Here is a 21,807-nt window from a genome sequence, read left to right as displayed (position 1 = left end):
CGCCATTTGCTCCACGCGGGAGCCGCAGCAGCCAAACCGCGTGGCTCCCGCGCGGAGCAAAAAAGAAGCTCCATTTCGGAGCTTCTTTTTGCGGCACCTTTATGACGTCGCGAGGCGCCGCTGGCGCATTCGTGATGTCATAGGCGCCATGACACATCTGGACGCTATGCGTCCAGTACGTAAACATGGCAGCCCCCATGTGGAAGGGGCGCCGCCATGTTGTACGTATTCTATACGTACTAGGGTTAGGGGGGTGCGGAAGCACCGCCCCTTCCTAACCCTAGTACGTATAGAAGACGTACTATATGGCGGTTTGTATCCCGCCTTAGCTAATCATAACTGTACATTGAACTAGTTGTAATACACTATGTACATATGAAATGATCATTGTTAGTGCAATTCTGTTGTAATTACCTGTCTTGTAAAGATGCACTGATATAACTGCTAGGATAATAGATTCTGAATTGTTATGAGACAGCACAATCCATCTTTAAATGAGTTTTTACATTTGTTCTGGTTTCTAAAATTCTCATATGTACAGTAAGTGATCTAAATCTTCTTGCATTTCATCCAGAAAACTACCTGTATTAATTACCTGCTCATAAACATGGCATATATGCAATTTTAAAGTAAAAATCTAGGGACATGTATGATAATTTACAAGTTTTATTGTTCAATGTGCTAATGAAATTTTCATGATGGTTTTCAGCCACCTTGAGCAATATTTTCTAGTGGTAAGGTAAGATAAAAGGTAATAAATAAATGAATAAATCAGTATGATTAAAATACCTCACCTCTGATCTAAGGAAAATTAATTCATTCTTCAGCTGTCTTATGAGACTCTCAACTCGATCTATCTGATATGCTTTCACTGGCTGGCCACAATCAATTTCTCCTTCCAAGTGTTCTACCGGCCATGATTCTGGAAAATATATATTATCTTTGCCTGTACCTTGCAAATCAGTTCTCAAATCCAACAGCTTTATTTCAGAATTGTCTTCCTCATCTTTCAATAGAACCTCCTGTACTACATAGGATGAAACTGGCTTTCCAAGCAGAGTAAGAGGCAACGCCTCCTGGGAATCCAAGGGTAATGTCTCCGCTGAGCATCTTGACATATGAGCACGAGAATGCCTTTCAGTTTTCTTCATCTGCCTTTCCTGCCTTTGCACCAGTTGTCTTGTACTAGTTCTTTGTTTAGTCTGCATAGCAGAAAATGAAACTGGAAATTCTACTTTCAGTTTTCTGTATTCCTCATCACTGATTGGGCATAAAGCTGTCCCTAGCATTTCTGTTGATTCTTGCCCTAGAGAACTGTAAAGCTCATCTATTGTTAAAGCCTTGGAGCCATCACTATTATCCTCCAGTTGTACCTGTGAAGTCAACTGACAACTCCACTGAAAGAAAGAAAAAAGAAAAATGAAGAAAAGAAGTGTTGTTGTGGTTGGGTTTTTTTTGTTTTGTTTTGTTTTGTTTTTACTATTGCACCTTAGAACTACAAGGAATAAAAAGTGATGATTATGTAACAAGAAATGTCTTTTCCTATTTGTGTTACAGAATTACTATCTTATGATCATACAAGCAATTAACAAGGTGACCAGATGTTAAGAGAATATTTTAAATATAATTTTCTCAAATATTTTCTTTGTATATAACAATAGTTTATGCAAGTATTTCAACAGTATTCTAATTTAAGAAATCAGTTTGTAATGGATGGATACCATGTGCTTATTTACCTTTGCTTGAATCTCTTCAGTGTTCCCAGTACTCATGAACTCAGACTTCCTCCTTTTCATCTTCAGATCTTCAGTAAAGGTATCAATCAGATGTAAATCATCTGTATCCAAACCTACTCAGAACAAAATTAATAACCATGGTATTAAAAATTAAGTGAATTCCTAACTGACCTGAGAAATCATGACAAAAGTCTAGAAGGAAACTGTAATGAACACTTTTTTTGTGTTTAACCTACAAAGGCGGCCTCTCATGAACAACTAGGAGCTATGAAATCAAAGGCTTTCATGGTCAGCATCCATAGTTTTTTGTGGGTTTTTCGGGCTATGTGGCCATGTTCTGGAAGAGTTTATTCATGACGTTTCGCCTGTGTCTGACATCTACCAGAATACAGCCACATAGCCCAAAAAACCTACAAAAAAAACTAGGAGCTGCCTGATCCAGAGGAGTTTGTGCCTTCTGTGTCTATGCTGGAACAAAACGGGATGGGGCGGGGAGGAATAGAAACAGGAAAAGACGATAAAGAACGTAAGGTAGTGAATATTAATTAAATGGATAGGCAGTTTGGCAGCAGAACAGGACATCTAATTAAAAGCAACTCTTTCCCATTATATTTCAAAGGGAAAAAATCTACACTAGCCTCTCCATAATTGTCATGGAAGCTAAACTCCATAATGGAGTCACAACAAAAGTACAAAAATCTGAGAACAGTTCTTCTCAATCTGTCATCTCAATATTGCCAAGAAGCCTTGAGTGGTCTAAAAACAAGTTAACAAGAGCATTCTATTATCCGCTACAAGGCACTAACAAACTTAAAGAAAAAATACAGCCTACCTAGAGTTGCAGCCCTTCTTCCCTTCTCCTGAGCCAATTTACGAATATGCTGTTTCAGATTAACTCTTTCTTCTTCCAGTCTTTCAATCTGCAAGGCATTTGAACATTCATTATTCTTTATCTAAACTTATTTTCAAGGAAATCTAAAGTAAAATTTATCACTTGCCTCTTTCAGTAGGATCTGATTTTCGGCCTTGTACTGCTGCTGTTTTAATGCTTTGCTGTTTTTAAATTCTGTTAAATCAATCATTGGTTTTGGATCTAGGCCTGAAACACAATACATGCATGTATTAGATTATACTGGATAAATTGGAGAAATGCTACTCAGGACAATGGGTTGAGGGATGGAGATGAGGAGAGAACCTCTTTCCTCACCTATCATCCTAAAGTTCCTTTTTGCTACACTCTTAGATTAGACAACCTTCAGCCACTACTACCTTCAACTTGCTTGCTACAACAAATATCCCTGTGAGTTCTGAAATCAGTGGATTATGACACACACTTCTAAATTTGCACTAGGCATCCACTGCACATTTTTCTCAACACTAGGAAGTTCACTGGCTCCAAGAGCTTTGTGAAATGGCCTGGTACTATCCCTGCAGTGGCTGCAAGCAATTGCAGAATTTACACTTAAATACTTATTGGCAACCTTCCTTTTTATTCAGGACAAAGAAATTATGTGTGTGAATTTGAATGATTACACAGATTCAGATTTTTATTTCAGAACAGATAGCTTTGTACAGTCTGTAGTTAAGTAGTTAATAAAATGGAAATATAAGACAGCTCTTTTGGTTGCAATCAAGAGATATGAATTCAAGGATCTCTCATTTTATTTCTAGTTACTTATAATTTATTGGTTTCAACTTGCTATCTTCATTGTATCCCCGCTGTCTTTTCTGATGGGTGGTTATAGATGATGCCTGTGCATTATGATACTTCCCTACTCAGTCCTGTTAGACTGAGGCCAAATAATTACAATTTGTTGACTGCATTAAGTTAGGAAGAAAGGACTATTTCTACATTTCACATCAACACACACAAAAAATCAATTGAAATTTGACTTAAAGAAAAAAAACTTCAGTTCATTAATGTAGGTTAAGGAAACTGTTTCATTACCACTGTATAATTAAGTATGAGCAAATGCTGACAGCGCATACCTAATCGACCCCGAAGATCTTCATTTTCATCAAGAAAATCATTGATTTTAAGTTCAAGTTTGTTAACTTCTTTGATTAATGATTCAATCTCATGATCTCTTATGTTAAGTTGCTTCTTCAAATTGTTTATTTCAGCAACAGCATCTTCCAGACCATATATTCCCTTAGAAAATAGAAATGATTTATGTAGATAATGAACTACTGAGAAATACATATAACTGAAATTGTTTTCACTTCACCTTTTTGGGAGTCTGCATTCATGGCCACAGACACAACACTTCAAATTTGGATTTTGTTTCTTTAATATAAACTTTAACAGACAAATCCAATATAGTTTTTGTGGATTTTTTGGGCTATGTGGCCATGTTCTAGAAGAGTTTCTTCCTAATATTTTGTCAGCATCTCCCAGCAGACAATGAGCACTATCAAGCAGACATTAATTCTCTTTTGCAGGCCCTCCCACCCTGAGGTCTGCCATTAGCAACTAAACAATATACATGCAAATCACTCCTGCCTTTCCAGGTCACACAATATATATACCCAAGTCCTTTCCAGGCAAACATTCTCTGAAGATGCCAGCCACAGATGCTGGCGAAATGTCAGGAAGAAACTCTTCTAGAACATGGGCACATAGCCCAAAAAACCCATAAAAAACTATGGATGCCGGCCATGAAAGCCTTTGACTTCACATATCCAATATAGAAGGAAATTGAAACCATGGCTGCATCTGCACTGCAGAAATGAAGGCTGACACCACTTTAACGACTATGGCTTGATCCTATGGGATTCTGGGAGGTGTAATAAGCACTCAGGTGTCACACAAAAAAAAAAAAACCCCAACATTTCCCAGGATTCCTTACCACTGAGTCATGGCAGTTAAAATGGTGTCAACCTGGATTATTTCTGCAGTGCAAATGCAATGCAGCCCATGACAACTACCACTATTATGTGAAACTCAGTTACATACTGTTTCATAATTTTTCATTCTCTTCAGAGTATCAATAAGTTCTTTGTCCTTTTCTCTTGCATCAGCTTCTGCAACTTCTGCTATCCTTTCAGCTTCTTTTGTTTTCTGTTCCAACGTATGCAACTTTACTTGCATCTCCTCAATACAATCTTGTTGTCTAAAAGATGGCAGACCTGGAAAAGCACAACAAATGCCCATAAGGAATTTGTTGTTCCATCATCCTAATTCATTCATTAAAGAATATTAAGTGAGAAACTGATATTCAATTCATTATCTTTAATGGATTCATGAATGAAAATTAAGTGACAAAACAATAATCACTGCATAAATCATGAAAAATATGGGGGTCCTTTTCCAGCACAATTCGTTCAATGAATGTATAGTAGTAAACATCCACTTCCACCTCCCCACCCACTCCCCCCCCCCAAAAAAAAGAAAATAAAAAAAGAATCAAGAGATCCTGAAGAACCTTTGTGCAGTGTGCTGGGCAGGTGCAGAACTCCTCTAAGAACTCCTGGGTTATGCCAACTCATTTAAAAAGAACAATTAGAGAAGCAGTTGCTAGGGCAGGTGATCTATACTTGGACATTCAGTGTCAAGCATTATTATATTGTCCTTGTTGTTAACTTTATTTGTATCTTGCCTTTCTCCCAAGATTGGGACTCAAGTTAGCTTACACATTTAAAAGATTATAATTAAGAATATACAAAAATAACATTAAAACAAAATTAAACTATTTAATACATTAAAAACATACATTCTAAAAAGATGTTTAAAATTACACAGTACAATTTCAAATAATCCAGCACTTACAGCTCTTTGTTAAAAGCTGTCTGAATAATAAAGTCTTTGCCTGCCAACAGAAGGACAGCAAGGAGTGGGCATTCTAGCCTCCCTAAGGAGTTCCAACGTGTAGAGGCAGCCACTGAGAAGAACCTCTCTTGTGTTTCCACCTTCTATACTTGTGAATCCAGAATGAAGATCACCCACAGATAGTAATATATTGTTAACTGAATTTTGTGAATGGTCTACTCTTTCTTGGTGATGAATGTGTGATCCTTGCTCTGCTTTCTGATGGCATTAATCTGTTTAATCTCCAACAGAGAGAAGAGGCAGGCACAGCGCCATCATGTCTGGGGCCTAAAACAGAGGTTTTCCCCTTCATTCCAACTGCCACTGCCCTGGCTGTGGAGGGAGAGAAGAGATAATATCTTCTGAATGTAATCCCCTCCCTCGCCACCATCCCCTTTTCCTTTCAATTAAACAGTAAACCTGAGGGAATAGGGTTGTTTTTGTTTTTTGTTTGTTCCTTTACTTGTAAAGTGCCATGTGGCATTATATGAATAAATGATAATTAAGATGACGATGATGATAAATAAAATGACAATCTGATTTGAATCTTACATGTGTTTGGGAATCCTCAGCAAGTAGACTAACAAACCAGGCTTTACAAATGATTGGAGATATTTCACTCAGCCAGTAATTGCATCAAATAAGAAGACTAGTTTAAATATATTTTTCAGTCTTCCAAAATCTCCTACACCTGCTTGTCACTATAAAAACTGTAAACTGACCCCATCTCTTATGACATGTCTTACATTTAGACTGAAATTCTGAAACACAAACAGCTTCATTTATATACCACTTCATACCGAACTAACAGTGTCTAAGCGGTTTACAACTGTAAGCTAATTGCCCCCAACAATCTGGGTACTCATTTTAGCAACCTCGGAAGGATGCAAGCCTGAATCAAGCTTGAGCCCTTTTTGCTGGTATTGAACTCGGAACCTTGTGGTTTTGAGTGAGTGGCTGCAGTACAAGCATTTAACCACTGCGTATTATGTTACTTTTTACAAGCCATCCTGGCAGGTTTTTTGGAGGAGGAGGGGAGATGAGTGCTAAATAATTGAGTATAAATGCTTTAAATCAGCAGGTATGACACACCTTGATAAATTGTATGGAGAGTCAATATTTTGATAAATCCCACTGAGTTGGGATTCAGGGTATGGTGCTCCCACTCAACAGTGGGACATTAAAACAGGTGCGTCTCCTCTACTCACAGACATGAATATAGTTAACTCTAAGCAAAATTCACTTCTACCATGATTTAAATCCAGCTTCAAAAATTTTGGTCTCCAATCTAATTATACATATTACTAGCATATTAAACATAAAAGAGAGTTACCTTTTTCTGTTTGGAGTTCTCTTTTAAGATCCTCAATAATCAGTGCATTCTTTTCCATCTCTTTTGTATATTGTTCAACCTGTTCTGTAAGAAGTTTGATCTGACTGTCTCTTTCTTGCACACCCTGAAAAAATTGTTTATTTTCTTAATTAATACAGTGGACCCTTGTTATACGCTGGGGTTTGGGTCCTAGATCCCCCGTGTATAACAAAATCCGTGTATGCTTAAGTCCCATTAAATATAATGACATAGCAAAATGGTGTCCCTTATAAAAAATGGAAAATCAAGGTTTGATCTTTGAAATTTATACTTTTTTGAACATTTTCAAACCGTGTATGCTTGAATCCGTGTATAAGAAGGGCCAACTGTAACATGGATGGCGTACCACAAACGTATACAAAAAGTCAATATAACAGAAAAAGCAGAAATACTTACAATATAGAGTTCAGATATAATCTAGGATAAGCAAAGGCATATGCAGCAAAAAATAAAACAGAGAAGTGAAAACAAAAAACAAAAAAATAATAATTACAACATAAAAATAACAATTCTTTCAAAATTACATTGTTTCTTAGCATCATTTCCACTTTATTCTTAAGAGACACTGACCTCTGTATATGCTTATCCAAACAGAGCTGTTTATTGTGATGATCTGCATGCCTTACAACTCATTTGAAATGGAATTGGAATTGACAATAATGAATTACTTGTGTGTATAGCCTCCAAATGCACCAAAACTTTTGTGCAGAAGAGGCAGGATTGGTAATAGAGAAAACCTTGTGCAGCATAACCTGCAAAGATGTGAAGTGTCAGAAGCAATGAAGAATTAGATCAGTGTTAGGAAACGTATGCCTTCCAGATGTTGGAATACAATTCTCATTACCCAACATCATTAACTATGATGGCTAGAGTAGATGGGAAATACTGTACTTGGCTGAAAACAGGTAGGATTCACAAGGAATGTTAAAGAGAGTTAATGTGGGAACCAGTTATTGACGTCTGCAGGAATGACAGAAAAATAGATAAAATACAAAACAAGGGACTGAGAAAAAAATCAGGATAGGGAGCAGGCAATTGTGTAAATTGACAGCACTATATAAATAAAGGTTAATAATAATAATAATAATAATAATAATAATAATAATAATAATAATAGGCAAAAAGTGTGGAAGACCTGGACTGTGTATACAGACTACACAGAAGTCTAATCTTTCATGCACAGTAAGCAAGTCTTTCAGCCACCTTTAGACATGTTTCCAATATGTCATAAAGTCTATCTGCCTGTTTTCCAGAGTGAATATTGCCACTGCTGCACCAAATATTAGTACAAGAGCACAGAACATTCCTATAACCTAAACATATCATCATTTGTGTTCTCTTTGAATTGTGGAATACATGGGAAAATGTAACAAGGCAGGGGCAAAAATCCTTCCTTTTTCTCCTGCCCATAACATATCAAGTACTCTGAAGGTTAAAAAGAGTATAGAAGAGTGAAGGAATTTTTCTCTTCTTCCTGACCTTTTCCAGAGAACAAAAAGACCCTGCTTGTACCTTTGACAAAAGCCCCCAGTGAAGACAAAGCAATACTCCTTCTGATATGTCTGTATGTTCAATGGAACTCAAGAGAGGGAGGAATTGGTGATGACCAACAATGTTGGAAATGCAAGAGCCCCAAATGTATGGACTCCAAACAATGTCCCATGTTCCGATTTTATTATGGATACTCCAAATGCATGCATAATGTAACTATTTAACTATTAGAATGGTATCAGGTGGTTCCCCAAAGCACTGGCGGGGGCGGGGGGGGAGCGAGATTCTGTGTACACTTGAAGCATCAGTTCCAGCAATCATCTAAATTTACAACTGCCACTTAAATTCATGAAGGGACAATCAAGCTTTACCTCCGAAAAGAAACTTCCTATGACTTTAAGGATTAACCAGCACTTTATACAGTAAAATCATAATGATATTGACGATAAAGAACTAATAGTACAGAAAATATTTTCTTATAAGATTCTATAACTTGGTTATAGAGGGTAAGTTTCTTCAGCTTGCTGCACATGACAAGTATGAGTAGATTTCTAATGTGCATATGTCAGAAATGTTTCATATATAGTTGATTAGTTTCTTAGTGTAGAAGAAATAATACCTGCTGGAGTGCGATAACACTACTTTTGTCAGTATCAAGCTGGGCCATTTTCAATTTCTCTCTCAAGCTGAACAACATCTGCTGATATTCAACTATTTCTTCATCTTTGGAAGCTAAAATTCCCTGTAAGAAGAGTAAAATAAGGATGAAACAGGGTCATATAAATAGAATTTCTAAATGTTAACTATAATTAAACACAAAATACCTTCCATTCTTCCACTTTTTCATTTACAGCTACCATAAGAGGATCATCTTCTTCATTCTTTGCTCTAAGTTGCTCCGTTAGTTCATTCACCTGTAAAATGCATGAGGTACTACATCATATATTGTATGCAAACAGCAACTAGTGAGTCAGATATATTTATGATACAAATCTAATGCTGCAGCTAATATTATTCAGTGCTCCCTCAAAAAATGCCAGTTCTCTGACTTGGTCCTTGGTAATTCTGAAAGCCTTTTATATTTTCACAATAGTGTTACTGGCCTGATGTTGAATACAAAGTAGAATACAAATTACTTTGTACCTGTAACCTATATTGTTCCTTTTCCTTTCTTAGTTGGTCCATAACAATATCAGATTGTTGCACAATAAGTTTCATTTTATTGTACTCATCCGTCATTTTTTCCATCTCTTGCACAGATTCTTCTAGATTCTTCCTCATTTCCTGGTTCTGTACTTCTAATTTTTCATTAGCTTCAGTTAAACCCTACAAAATTAAAAGCAAAAATAAAATATGAGATTATTTTGGTGTAAGCAAATCATTATTAAAAATGCACCAAACCTAAATTTACTAAAACTCTGAAAATTACTATAGGATATCTTGAATTATTGCTGTGAGCTCAACAATTGGCTAAGATAGTTTCTGTTTAAATTAGACAATAAGAGTGATTTTCAGACGATGCCTGACCATCAAGCTGGTTCTTAAGGTGAGCCTTATTACATTAATCAGCACAGAAATATGGTAACACCTTTTTCTCACCTCTAAGAGCCAAACAAATTCACTATGCCCATGCCTAAAAAAACACAACAGCATTACACACACACACACACACTCAAAGATGACCTAAGATGAACAAGTTGTAAAGCTATACACATTTACTTACATCTCCAAGTAGAGATGCACAGGAGTTTACTCTGTAAAGTATTCTCCCAAATAACCTAAACTAAGCACCCTTGGTACATGCATTTCAAGAAGTTCCTATCCTCAAAAGCAGTTTTGGAACTCTCTTCCCGGCGAGCTCCGCTCGGCTACCTCCCTTGACCTGTTTAGGAAGAAGCTGAAGACCTACCTCTTCCAACAGGCTTTCCCCCATGCGTTGTGACATCTGTTCTCCCCCCATTACACTGGCACTTTTAAGCTAGTTTTTGTTGTGGTTTTTAATGTTTGCAATTTCTTTTTTATCGTGTTTTTAAATTGTGTTTTAAATTTGGTGTAGTTTCGTGTGTTTTTATGATGTGGATACTGTTGTAAATTGTACATTGTTTTGTGCTCTTGTTGTAACCTGCTTTGATCTCTTTTGGAAAAGCAGGCTATAAATAAACAGTATTATTATTATTATACAAATAGATAGACATTGACCAGAATAAGCCAGAAAGCCCCAAACTCCTTCAAACTAAGTTTTGTCATGCTCTAATCTGAAAATAAAGGCAAAGGTATCATTTTCCTTTCTTCTGAACGGCTTTTACAAGGTTACCTGAATTTCATCTAGATACTGGACCAGTTCAAAGTTCTTTTTTGATAACTGTGACCTGTAGTCTGATTCTTCTCCTCTTCGTGAAAAAAGTGTTTCCTTTTGTGTATCTATTTGTCTCTGATAGTCAATCACATCCTGACGGAGCTGTTCATTCTGCACCAAAACGTAAGGAATTAGTCTGAGAATTCTACAGGAAAATATTGACAACACAGAAGGCTGGAAGACCAATGAATCTAACGGAATCAGTATTTCTCCTAGATTCTTCAGAACAAGCTATCATATCACATACCACTATCATCAGTACTAGTCAACCTACTGAGTACTCACCTTTTTCTTCATTCTTTTTTTCTTAGAAGACAATAGAAAAAAAATCAGGAAAAATTAAGAAACCATAACTTAGTAGATAGAAGACAAAGAAAAACTAGAAGCTTCTTTTGTATGAGAAAAAATAATAACATTGTGGTATGTACTTAACAAAGCATATGAATGCCTTAGCAAGATGAGACTTTAATCCTTGCAGTAGATCATAAACTAGAGTGAAGGGTCCATGGCTCAACAATGAGCCTACCCTTCCCTTTGCATCCTTCTTCATCACCAACATGGTATCAAATAAATGAAACAAAATTAAAGGGACTTCTCAGAAATGTTTATCAAGTTGAAAGATAAAGATAAGAAAAATATATATGAAAAGCTGGAAGCATAGCACCTAATAAAAATACACAGTTATAATAAGCCAAAGACAAGTAAACAAGGTACGCTGTGAAGAATACATAGAAACCCCAAGGCCTGTAGTAACACTGAAGGAAAAGTAGTGACAGAAAGCAATGTCTCATTTAACATGAACAGTTTTCCAGACACATAAAAAAGAAGCCTGAACTATTTGATGTCCAGGTCTTAGCCAACCCACAACGTATTCCAAAATATACTTTAAAGGTTACACACATCCAGATGCTCCAAAGTTTTTTGTAGGTCAGTAAAATGAGTACCCAGCTTGTAGGGGGAAATTGGTGTACAGACTGTAAAGTGCTTAGAGAGTGCTGAGTTCACTGATAAGTGATATAGAAATGTACATGCTATTGCTATTTAACATAAAAGTACTAAATCAGGACTAAAATCAAAGTTATTTTACTAACCTCTCTTCTCAATTTGCTGTTCTCATTTTCTGCATCCTCATTTCGAAGAGCAAGCTGCAATGACAAATGTAGTTATTAAGGAAAATGTAGCAAGTCAAGGAGATATATAGATCCATGTTTTCTCTTCTTTTCAAGACTAGCAATACTCCTGGTACAGAAATAGCAAATGTTATATTTGTAAAAACAGTAAGAATGCTTCCAGAACAAGGGCTGTTCACACAAGCAATCAGATGACTCTGTGGAGTTATTCTTTCTTTTGTCATTAATGAAATGTTTGCAGTAATGAAAAAGATGGAAAAAGTAGAACAGCAAAGGGGGAGGGTATGAATTTCAGAAGAGTATACCTAAGCCCCCATAAAACTAAGTGAATAATGTAGAGTGATAGCTTGTTAAAAGCTTAGTCTGTAATAGTTTCTTCTGTTACAGACAAAAACATCATATTTCAGTGTAAAATGTTTACAAATTTCCCCACTTAGAGTGGAGAAGACATGCAACCAAACAACTTAGTGTTGTTTACACTTCGTGCGGAGGACAAGTAATACATGCTGAATAATCCAGCAATAGCAAAGCACTTTTGAGAACTAAGGTTGCAATCCTATACACAGTTAAATTCACTGATGTTTACTAGACAGTAGACATATATAGGATTGCACGGTAAATGCACTATGGTCCAAAACAGACAGGCAGACAGGGGCGGCTTCCGGCTGCTCCAGGGGCATGGCGTTTACATGATGCCTCCCCCCACCCCAAGTGCTAGGCAATTTAAAGAACATTGAACGGTAGTATATTTATACTGTGGGCACACCAAAAACCTAGCTTTAACTTGCTTATAATACAAATTTAAAATATTTGGGAAAACATATATACACAATAGCATGATTTTCTAACAATGAGGGAAGGACTTCCTTCTATTTAGTTAATCAACCAAAGAAAGCTAATTTGGTATCTACAAAATATTTTATAAATGCCAATTTCAGGACAATGTGTTTTTGGGCATATGGTTAGTTTTTATTGATGTACCATATGTCCCGGGGTCATATAGTTAGTTTTTATTGATGTACAGTCCTCCCTCCATATTCGCGGGGTTAGGGGAATGAAACCCCCACGAATATAGAAAAATCACAAATAATTCCACCTCCCACCTAGAAGCCAGTTAAAGGGAGGGGTGGGCGGGTGAAGAGGAGCAGGAGTCGGTGCTCCTTTTTTCCCACCCTCTCTTCCCTTGGCCAGCCAGGAAAGAAGCAGTATTGGCTCCTCTTGGACTTTTTTTTCTTGAGGAGAAAAGCCCAGGAGGGAGGGGAGGAAGAATGTCCTGGTGAGCGGCCTTGACCTCACAAATAATCAAAACCGTGAATCTGGAGGGCCAACTGTATATGCCTAGCCCATGTTATTATTCTATGTAGTCCTCCCCTTTCTCCTTTTTTTGTTCTTCCCCCAACACACCTTTTTTTTTTTAAAAAAAAACCCTTTTAAATATAGAACTAAAAAAAAATTAAAAAGAAAGCAAAGAATTTCAGGTTCTAGTTTTATACTGATGTGCCCATTAGGAGGTCCTATCAAACAAAAGAGCACTACACAAAACTCTTAGCTACCCTGACATTTTATTATAAACAATTAATCCTAACTCCCCTCCTTTTTTGTTATCTTCAAAGCAACTTTGTTCAATATAGGTTCCCCAATTTTGGATTTTAGAAATATGTGTTAAAATACTGCTTACTTGCTCATTGATTTTTTTTTCTTTCTCTAACTCCTTTTCCATATCTGCCAATTCTCTGTCTTTTTGTTCTAGCTGTCTTTCCAATTGACGGATCTCATCACGGAGAAAGCGAGTATCACGACCACCAGTAGATCGCTGTGCTGCCTTATGACAAGGAAACAGAAGTCATTCATATGCTTCCAAGCTAAATAAAAAAGGCACTGAGTGAATTCTTTCAGTTAGAACTGCAAAACACAAAATGCAAGGACCTCCAACTGATAAAATGTATGAGTTTCTCTCTCTAAATATAACAGACTTTGGACTACAACTAAATGCAGTTTGGATGTCCTGAAGCACAATTGTTGAGCTATTAACTTAATTTCTACTGCAATATATAACAAACTGAAATCTAACAAACTGAAAAATTAAAAGCTAAAAGTAAAAGAATGTTATGTATACCCTGCAAAATTATACACTGTCTGTATATTCTCTGCATATACATATTGTGCTTAAAAGCTTGACAAATATCTGTGTCAGATTTCTCTGTGAATAATACTAGTAAGAAAATTTTCTGAAATGTGCAAGAGGAAATTAAATTTGCTAGCTCTTTATCTATACATTAGCAGTAGCAATAGCAATTACATTTCTATAATGTTTATCAGGGCACTTAAGCACTTCCTAAGTGGTTTATAATGTGTTAGCTAATTGCCCCCAACAAACTGGGTACTCATCTTAGCGACTGTAGAAGGATGCCAGAATGAGTCAACCCTGGGACTAAACTCACAACCTTGTGGCTGTGAATATCTGCAGTACAGGCATTTAACCACCGTCCCACCAGGGCTTCCTTTGTACTGCTACTGGAATTTAAATTTTATATCCTGGACTTTGGAATGCTTCGCTTAAAGTGCCACATGGCCAGGAGGAGGAGGGGTCTGCCTACATAGATAGCCCTCCACACCGTCTCAGCTCAGAACAACAACACCAACAACTTGACAAAATGCAGACATGTGAGTAACATCATTCTTTTCCCTTCCTCTGATTTTTAACACCTTTGCCTGTTGAAGAAGCAAGTGGAGCTCTGAAAGCTTTCATCATTTATCTTTTGCATTTTGGTTGACTCCATAAAGGTATCACTGTTTTGTGGATTTTGGATGTTTGCTATATGCATAGTTTGCTATATGGCCAACATAGCTACCCCTGAATATGTTTTCTAGATGTAGGCTATGTCCAATTTCCTGTTGAAAATGGAAGGATTTAAAATTACCTAACCACTTTTGGGTACACAAATAACATCTTATGTGTTTAATCAGCTTTTCTGAAGAGTCCTAAAAGGTTCACAGAACTGCTATTAATTAATTAGCATCTTAAAAGCACTATTGGAATAGATAGTATTAAAAAAACAATTTCAACTACAACATACCTCTAGTTCTTTTTCCAGCTTCATCACCTTACTTTTTAATTGATTTTCTGTTTGAACAAAATACAACCTATTAAAATACAATTCATAAAACCCTCAGCTAAAGGCTAGAATAAAAACAAACAAGAATAACAGACCATATATGGTGACAGCTTCACAAAGAGCCTCTTACTCATTAATTTATAATTTATAATTATGGGACAATCCAACAAAAGTGATATATTTCTAAGTTGCAATTTGAATGAAAAAGGTAACTTTTCCTAATCAAAACTACTGAAATTTAAAAACTGATTAATTTTAACTGGCCATTAATGTCAATCATTCTCTACACCAGGGTGCGAGATTGTGAAATGCTAACAAGTTGTATTAATCTCCTAGAAGACCATAGATGAATGCATCTGTATCTCCTCCCAAATAAAATATATGTATAAATAGGTACTGTATATACTTGCTCTGTCTAGCAGATATAGGGGAAATGCCCTCCACATCCCTGGAATGTATTTGGAGGCATTCTAGAGCAATTTGCCAAAACAAAACAAAAAAAAATTAAATTATTTAAGATATTTTTGACCTTATGGGGCACAAATATGACCCCAGGCAGCACATGCAACCTGCAGGCCACACTTTGTCCATCCCTGCTTTACCCATTTATTTCATTTATTAATATGAAACCAAGATTCAGCTATTTATTGAAAATATGAATTCAGTGAATCTCTATTTCACTATGATGTAAATGTTCTGATTTTTAAAGCAAACATATGAGTTTGTGATTTGAGCATCACTGGTTTCCCTGACTGTTCTTTTAGCTGGAAAGGGCTGAAAATATCCAACTTTGTCTTAACACGATTTGATTCTGTGCAAGTTAAAATCCAAGGGTGGAACTCTTGGACTTCCAACAACTGAGTGGTAGAGGGAAGGAAAACATAATAGAAGCCACCTTTGAACAAATACTCAGATACAAAACTCATAAGGTCTAATGTATTTGGGCTTCCACCACAGAAGCAGGGCTAATGCAGCCATCCATATGTTCTTGGACAATTCCCAGCATTCTTCACAACTGGTTATCCTGGCTAGCGTTGCTAGGAGGTGACATCTGCTGGGTTGCAAGATTCTCTTCCTTGCTCTACCAGACTTTCCCTTGCTGTATCAGACTCTCCATCATCATCTTACTGGATGCTACAGTAAACACCTTACTCTATTGTGCAAAAACTGGTAACACATGTGGGCACATGAGACTGTTACTTATGCAAGGAAGTGATGATACCAAATTTGGCTTGCTCCTCCCCAGCTTTTTCAACTTCTTCCAGTGCCAGCTCCACCTCTTGATTTTTCATCTAAAAAAACAGTAAGATGAACAAGCGGATAAAACAAAATCACTTTTACAATTTACAAGATCTAAAATAACCCCTTGTTATGTTCAAATAAATTCCTATCATGTGTCATACAATTAAGGACAGATGTGTAGTGTGGGAACAACATTTTCACAAGATATTTGTCTACAAAACACCTCAAATATGAACACCCTAAAGTGCTCTCCAACAGAACATAAAGCAAACTAAAACAGTATTAATTTTGGAATCTATGGGCCCATACAGACAGGTCAGTATAAAGCTGCTTTGGGTCACTTTGGAGGTATGCTGTTTAAATGCTGCATGCATCCTAAGAGGCTGGAAAACACGCCAAAGCTAAGCTCCGGTCCTGAGGACTGCAACGTAGCTTTGGCACAGCTTCTGGCCTCTTAGGACGCATGCATCAATTAAACAGCATACCTCCAAAATGACCAGAAGCAGCTTTATTTTGGCCTGTCTGTATGGGCCCTAGAGGCCATGAAAGGTTATTCTTCTGATGCTAGGCAAAGAAATCAGAAAACCAGAGGCTGCCTTGGCCTCAGAGGGAGAGAGGAGGAGTTAGGTTCAGCCCCATCATGCCTAGGCCCAGAAGCAGAAGATGGAGTTAATCCCCTCCTGCACTGCCACTCCCTTTTCCTCATGTGTTGTATCTTCCTTAGATTGCAAGCCATAGGGCAAGGAACTGTCAATTTAACAATTTGTAAGCCACTCTGAAAGTCTTTGTGGCTGAAGTGTGGGATATAAATGAATGAATAAATAAGCAAACAATATAATCCAATGCATATGCATTCAGAGATGAGTCTCACTGAGTTAACTGGAACTTACATCCAGGTACTCTTGTGCATGAAAGAGACACAAGCTAAGGTCCAAAACACACTGCAGAAATAATCCAGTTTCAGACTGCTTTAACTGCCCTGGCTCAATGCTAGGGAATTGTGGCTCTCTGACAGAAAAAGGCTATATTTCTCACAAAACTATAGTTCCCAGCATTCTCTAGCATTGAACCAGGATCGTTAAAGTGGTCTCAAACTGGATTATTTCTGCAGTGTGTTTTGGACCTGAATCGCTCAGTGCCATTTTATTAACTCAGAAGGGCTATGGCATGCCATTGTATTAAATACAGAAAAGTGTTCTCTCACACTTTCAGCTCAACTGCAATTATTATACAAACCCATTGTATATGAAGGGATTAGATAAATAAAAGTTGCTCTACCACCAGGATGTGCTACAAATTAGTCCTTAAACTTTAAACAAGACAACTGGCTTCTGTTGAGCCCCTGGCAAGAACAACTGCATGTATTGTTCTCACACAGCTGTTTTGTTATTATAGTGGCCAACTGACACCTGTTAGTAAGAAACAGTATCAAAAACAATCTTGCAGCTGATTGAAGACCAGCCAGAACAATCACAGCCACAGCCATGGGGTAATGTGGGGCTGCTGATAAATATCATGGAAAGAAAGAAGTCAGAGAATTTGCCCTATGTGAGAGTTAATGCTTTGGGTTAAAGGCTCACTGCCACACTTAGCTGATTTGCCAGTGCCTACTTATTTCATTACCTGTGTTCCAGAAATGGCCCTTCTTAGGACAGTGCCCTCCTCTCCCCAGAGCAACCCAATACACCATGCACTCAGTGTCTAATTTCCATTTAACTGTTTCATTGTGACAAGACATTTTGTAAAGTTCTGTACTGATCGGTATTCAAGACAACCATCTTAAATTAGGTATTTCAAGTGCTCATGTACGCGATTATGATACAGCTTTTATTATCAGAATTACTGTACCAAATTAAAATGTGAAGTTCCTCTTAGACCAGTTTACAACTAGTAATTAGGAAACACCAAGACTGACCTTCATTAGTGACTGAGAAATTTTAAAAAGCTGAATTAAACGTGCAGGGTTTTCATCCTTCAGGTCATTTCCATCAACCTAAATATACACAAAGTATTCTTTATTATTATGGCAACTGCCCAATGTAGACATACTATTTCTGTTTAGTATATTTATATAATACATGAAATTCACTACAAAAAATACCTTGGCCACTGCCTCCAATAAATTATCAGCAAGCTCTTCTTGATGAGGCAAAGCATCAGGATCTACTCGCATAATCTTTTTCCATTCTAAAATGGGTGCCATCTTGAAAGTTCATTTATCTCTGTACAAAAAGAAAAGTAGCATTATAAATAAAGCAAAATATTAATCACCTGATCTGCTCATAATGAAATGAAAGTTTGCTGCATATTATATGCAAGAAGTAAACAGATCATTAAAACTTGAAGCCAGATTCCTCATCCATGCATTCAAAGTGATTTACCATCATTTCCATCTACTGGCCCTCAAATGTCTACAGTTTTTTCTGGAAGGCCAGTTTACTTTCAGGAGTAACAACCAAATGATAAGAAAAGATATAATAAGAAGTGGGGGGGGGGGGGGGGGGGGTGAAACACTAACCTCAAATTTAGAAACATACACATTTTCTGGTTTGTGTGAACATACTGGTTCCTATCAGGAATTTGTATCAGTATTCTGAATACTGGATATTATATTAATGAAATTCTGCTGTCACTTTCTTTTCTACTCTTCCATTTATATTAAATTTGCATCACAGAAAGGTTTGGAAATATTGCTAGTGACCAATTCTGCAATATGAGAATTTGTGCTGTTTCTTTTACAAAGTTTATCCATCCTTCATGTGCTAGGTTCCCTAGATTGAGGTGAACATTTTATCTATGTCCCATTCCTATAGTTATAGGGTATGGATGACTATGCCTAACTGAGAAAAGAAAGCGAAGGGTTGCTTTCTAACGCAGACAAAGTAACACATGGATACATCTCTTCAACAGACATAGCATGATCCCATGTATGTTTACTAAAATTATGTCCAGTATGATAGGACTTGCTGGTATAGGCGTGGAATAACAGTACTGGAAATACTTACTGTATATATTCAACTATAAGTCAACCTTATGTATAAGTAAAGGCCAGGTTTTGGGGCCAGAATTATGGCTTTTGATATAATTCATGTATAAGTCAAGGGTAAAACGTAGAGGCATGTATCAAAGGATGTAAAGGATGAAGCAATGAAAAATGATGCCAAAACATTCTGCTGTTACCCCACCTGAATGTTTAAAAAGCCCAGAAGCGGCACCGCAGAGGTGTCAGTGCTTCTTTTAGATTAGGTCTTGCCATTTGTCACTCTACTCAGAGAAAGGGATTGTTCCTATTTTGATAAGAGTTAAGATACAGTACTTACACTGACCCATGGATAGGTTGACCCAGGTAGATTTTTTGACTAAAATTTTCAGACTTATACATATACATACACTAAGCCACTTCTGCAAATAATTCCCTCAACTCCTTTCTACTTTATTTATCTTCCTATTCCCAAATCAGTGTGTACAGCATTCCAATCATATTGTCCCATTTAATAATTTTGGGCCACTCAGCAAGCCTCTTCCTAATAGCACAGAGTTGATTCTTAAAGGAGCTGCCTTCTTCTCTTTTCGTGTTCTGTAAAAGATTTGTGACCAGCGAGGGTAACATCTGAGGCTTTCAGTGAACAAAGTCTATGCCACAATAAATCTGTACTAGTTTACGACTGTGAAAAGTACCAGAAGAAAGAAATATCCGTTACAAGCAATGGCATTTTCCCTGAGTTCAGACACCTCTTTTTATAGAAAATAGAGTAAAAGACCTACCCTGTCCTAGCCAATTGCAAATCAGCCACGAAATAAACAGATACAGGTTGAGTCTCTCTAATCCAGAATCCCAATATCCAAAATAATGTCTACATGGGTGGCTGAGACAGTGTCAACTTTGTTTTCCGATGGTTCCATACACACAAACCTTGTTGCATGCGCACAATTATTGAAATGTTGTCTATAAAATGACCTTCAGGGTATGTGTATCAAAGTGTACATGAAACATAAATAAATAAATAAATTTGACGTTTAGGTTTGGATCTTATCTCCTGGGTTGCATCGATCCGCATTGCAGGATTAATGGCATCAGAGGCATTAGTGGCATCAGAGCTCCCTGACAGAGAAAGCTAAATGTCACACAAAACTACGAATCCCAGAATCCCAAATAATAATAATAATAATAATAATAATAATAGTATTTATTTATAACCCGCCTTTCTCTGTGTTGGATCAAGGCGGGTAACAGCATATAAAAAGAGAAAACGATAATATCAAAAGTATTCAAATGGGTCCAAGAGAAACAATTTAGGAGCCGTGGCAGTTCGCTTTTAACTGCCACGGTGGCATGCTTTGGGATTCTGGGATTCGTAGCCTTGTGTGACATTTAGCTTTCTCTGTCAGGGAGCTCTGATGCCACAATGGGCTACACAGTTCCCAGGATTCCACAGCACTGAGCCATGGCCATTTAAGCAGTGTCAAACCACATTATTTCTACAGCAACCCAGTATCTCACCGGGGCTGCATCTGCACTGCAGATATAATCCACCTTTAACTGTCTCGGTCAGTCCTAGGGAATTCTGGGATTTGTAGTCTGCGGTGACACCAGAGGTCTCTGACAAGGAAGGCTAAATGTCTCCCAAAACTACAATTCCCAGAATTCCCTAGCATTGAGCCAGGGCAGTTAGAGCGGTCTCAACCCGGATTATTTCTGCAGTGTGTGTTTGGACCCATGTTTCATATTGAGGGCTATGGAATTCTGGGAGTTGGAGTTTCTGATCCCAAGCCTTTCGGATAAAGGAGCCTCACCCTGATACACTTCTTCTTCTGTTGCTGTTGTTGCTGTTCCGTGCCGCTCTCCGGCCAGCAGCTCCGCAACAGACACAACAGTTTATGGTCCACAAGGGCCTCCCGCCTCCCTCAGGACTCACTGGTTTCCGTAGTCGTTAAAAGAAAGGAAGAGGAGGAGGAGGAAGAGGAGAGATGGCCGCTGCTAGGCGACGCCATCAAACAGTCTTCCTCCTGGCCCAGGCTCAAAAAGGACCCGGATGTTCTTAAAAGCCCGCGAGTCAAAACTCCCGCGAGGGACTATCCCGAAGACTACGGGCCCCAGCATGCTTTGCGCCAGGGCCGCCGCCCGCCCTGAACCATGACACCAAAAATAGCAACACAACTACAACCCTGGTGCCACAGAATCATCATCATCATCATCATCATCGACGACAACAACCCTGGTTCCACAAAATAATAATGATGATGATAATAATAATAATAATAATAAAAAAACCAAAAAAAACAAGAACCCTGGTGCCACAGAACAACAACAAAAACAACCCTGGTGCCACAGAATAATAATAAGAACAACAACAATAAGAACCCTGGTGCTACAGAATAACAAAAACGACATCAACCCCTGTGCCTCAGAATAATAACAACAATCCTGGTGCCACATAATAATAATAATAATAACAATTTGGACAACCATAAGAAAGATTTTTTTTATCAATTCCACACAGGATGAACAGGGTCCAAAACACACTGGAGTACGTATGATAACCCTGGTCCCTCAGA

At 37.5% G+C, this 21,807-nt stretch overlaps 1 protein-coding gene across 7 annotated transcripts in view; it reads right to left on the bottom strand.

Annotated features, from left to right (window-relative positions):
* The window catches only part of CEP290 (centrosomal protein 290), a 78,872-nt gene extending 57,441 nt beyond the window's left edge, over nt 1–21,431 (bottom strand). For 2 of the 7 annotated variants that reach the window (XM_042467179.1, XM_042467181.1), the window contains exons 1-18: nt 21,046–21,431; nt 18,353–18,473; nt 18,167–18,244; nt 16,232–16,301; nt 14,971–15,017; nt 13,572–13,715; nt 11,855–11,908; nt 10,722–10,874; nt 9,551–9,733; nt 9,232–9,321; nt 9,027–9,149; nt 6,878–7,001; nt 4,693–4,865; nt 3,726–3,888; nt 2,735–2,835; nt 2,569–2,656; nt 1,737–1,849; nt 795–1,397 (exon numbers count right to left, since the gene is read on the bottom strand). In XM_042467179.1, coding sequence (XP_042323113.1) covers nt 795–1,397; nt 1,737–1,849; nt 2,569–2,656; nt 2,735–2,835; nt 3,726–3,888; nt 4,693–4,865; nt 6,878–7,001; nt 9,027–9,149; nt 9,232–9,321; nt 9,551–9,733; nt 10,722–10,874; nt 11,855–11,908; nt 13,572–13,715; nt 14,971–15,017; nt 16,232–16,301; nt 18,167–18,244; nt 18,353–18,454 — 2,409 coding nt within the window. In that variant the 5' untranslated portion in view covers nt 18,455–18,473; nt 21,046–21,431. The remainder of the gene's footprint in view (nt 1–794; nt 1,398–1,736; nt 1,850–2,568; nt 2,657–2,734; nt 2,836–3,725; nt 3,889–4,692; nt 4,866–6,877; nt 7,002–9,026; nt 9,150–9,231; nt 9,322–9,550; nt 9,734–10,721; nt 10,875–11,854; nt 11,909–13,571; nt 13,716–14,970; nt 15,018–16,231; nt 16,302–18,166; nt 18,245–18,352; nt 18,474–21,045) is intronic. The other 5 variants (XM_042467177.1, XM_042467178.1, XM_042467182.1 and 2 more) reach the window with 5 other exon arrangements.
* Nucleotides 21,432–21,807: the final 376 nt, after the last annotated feature.

The sequence above is a fragment of the Sceloporus undulatus genome, chromosome 5, assembly GCF_019175285.1.
Source record: "Sceloporus undulatus isolate JIND9_A2432 ecotype Alabama chromosome 5, SceUnd_v1.1, whole genome shotgun sequence".
NCBI lineage: Eukaryota > Metazoa > Chordata > Lepidosauria > Squamata > Phrynosomatidae > Sceloporus > Sceloporus undulatus.
This window is presented reverse-complemented; position numbering and strand designations above follow the sequence as displayed.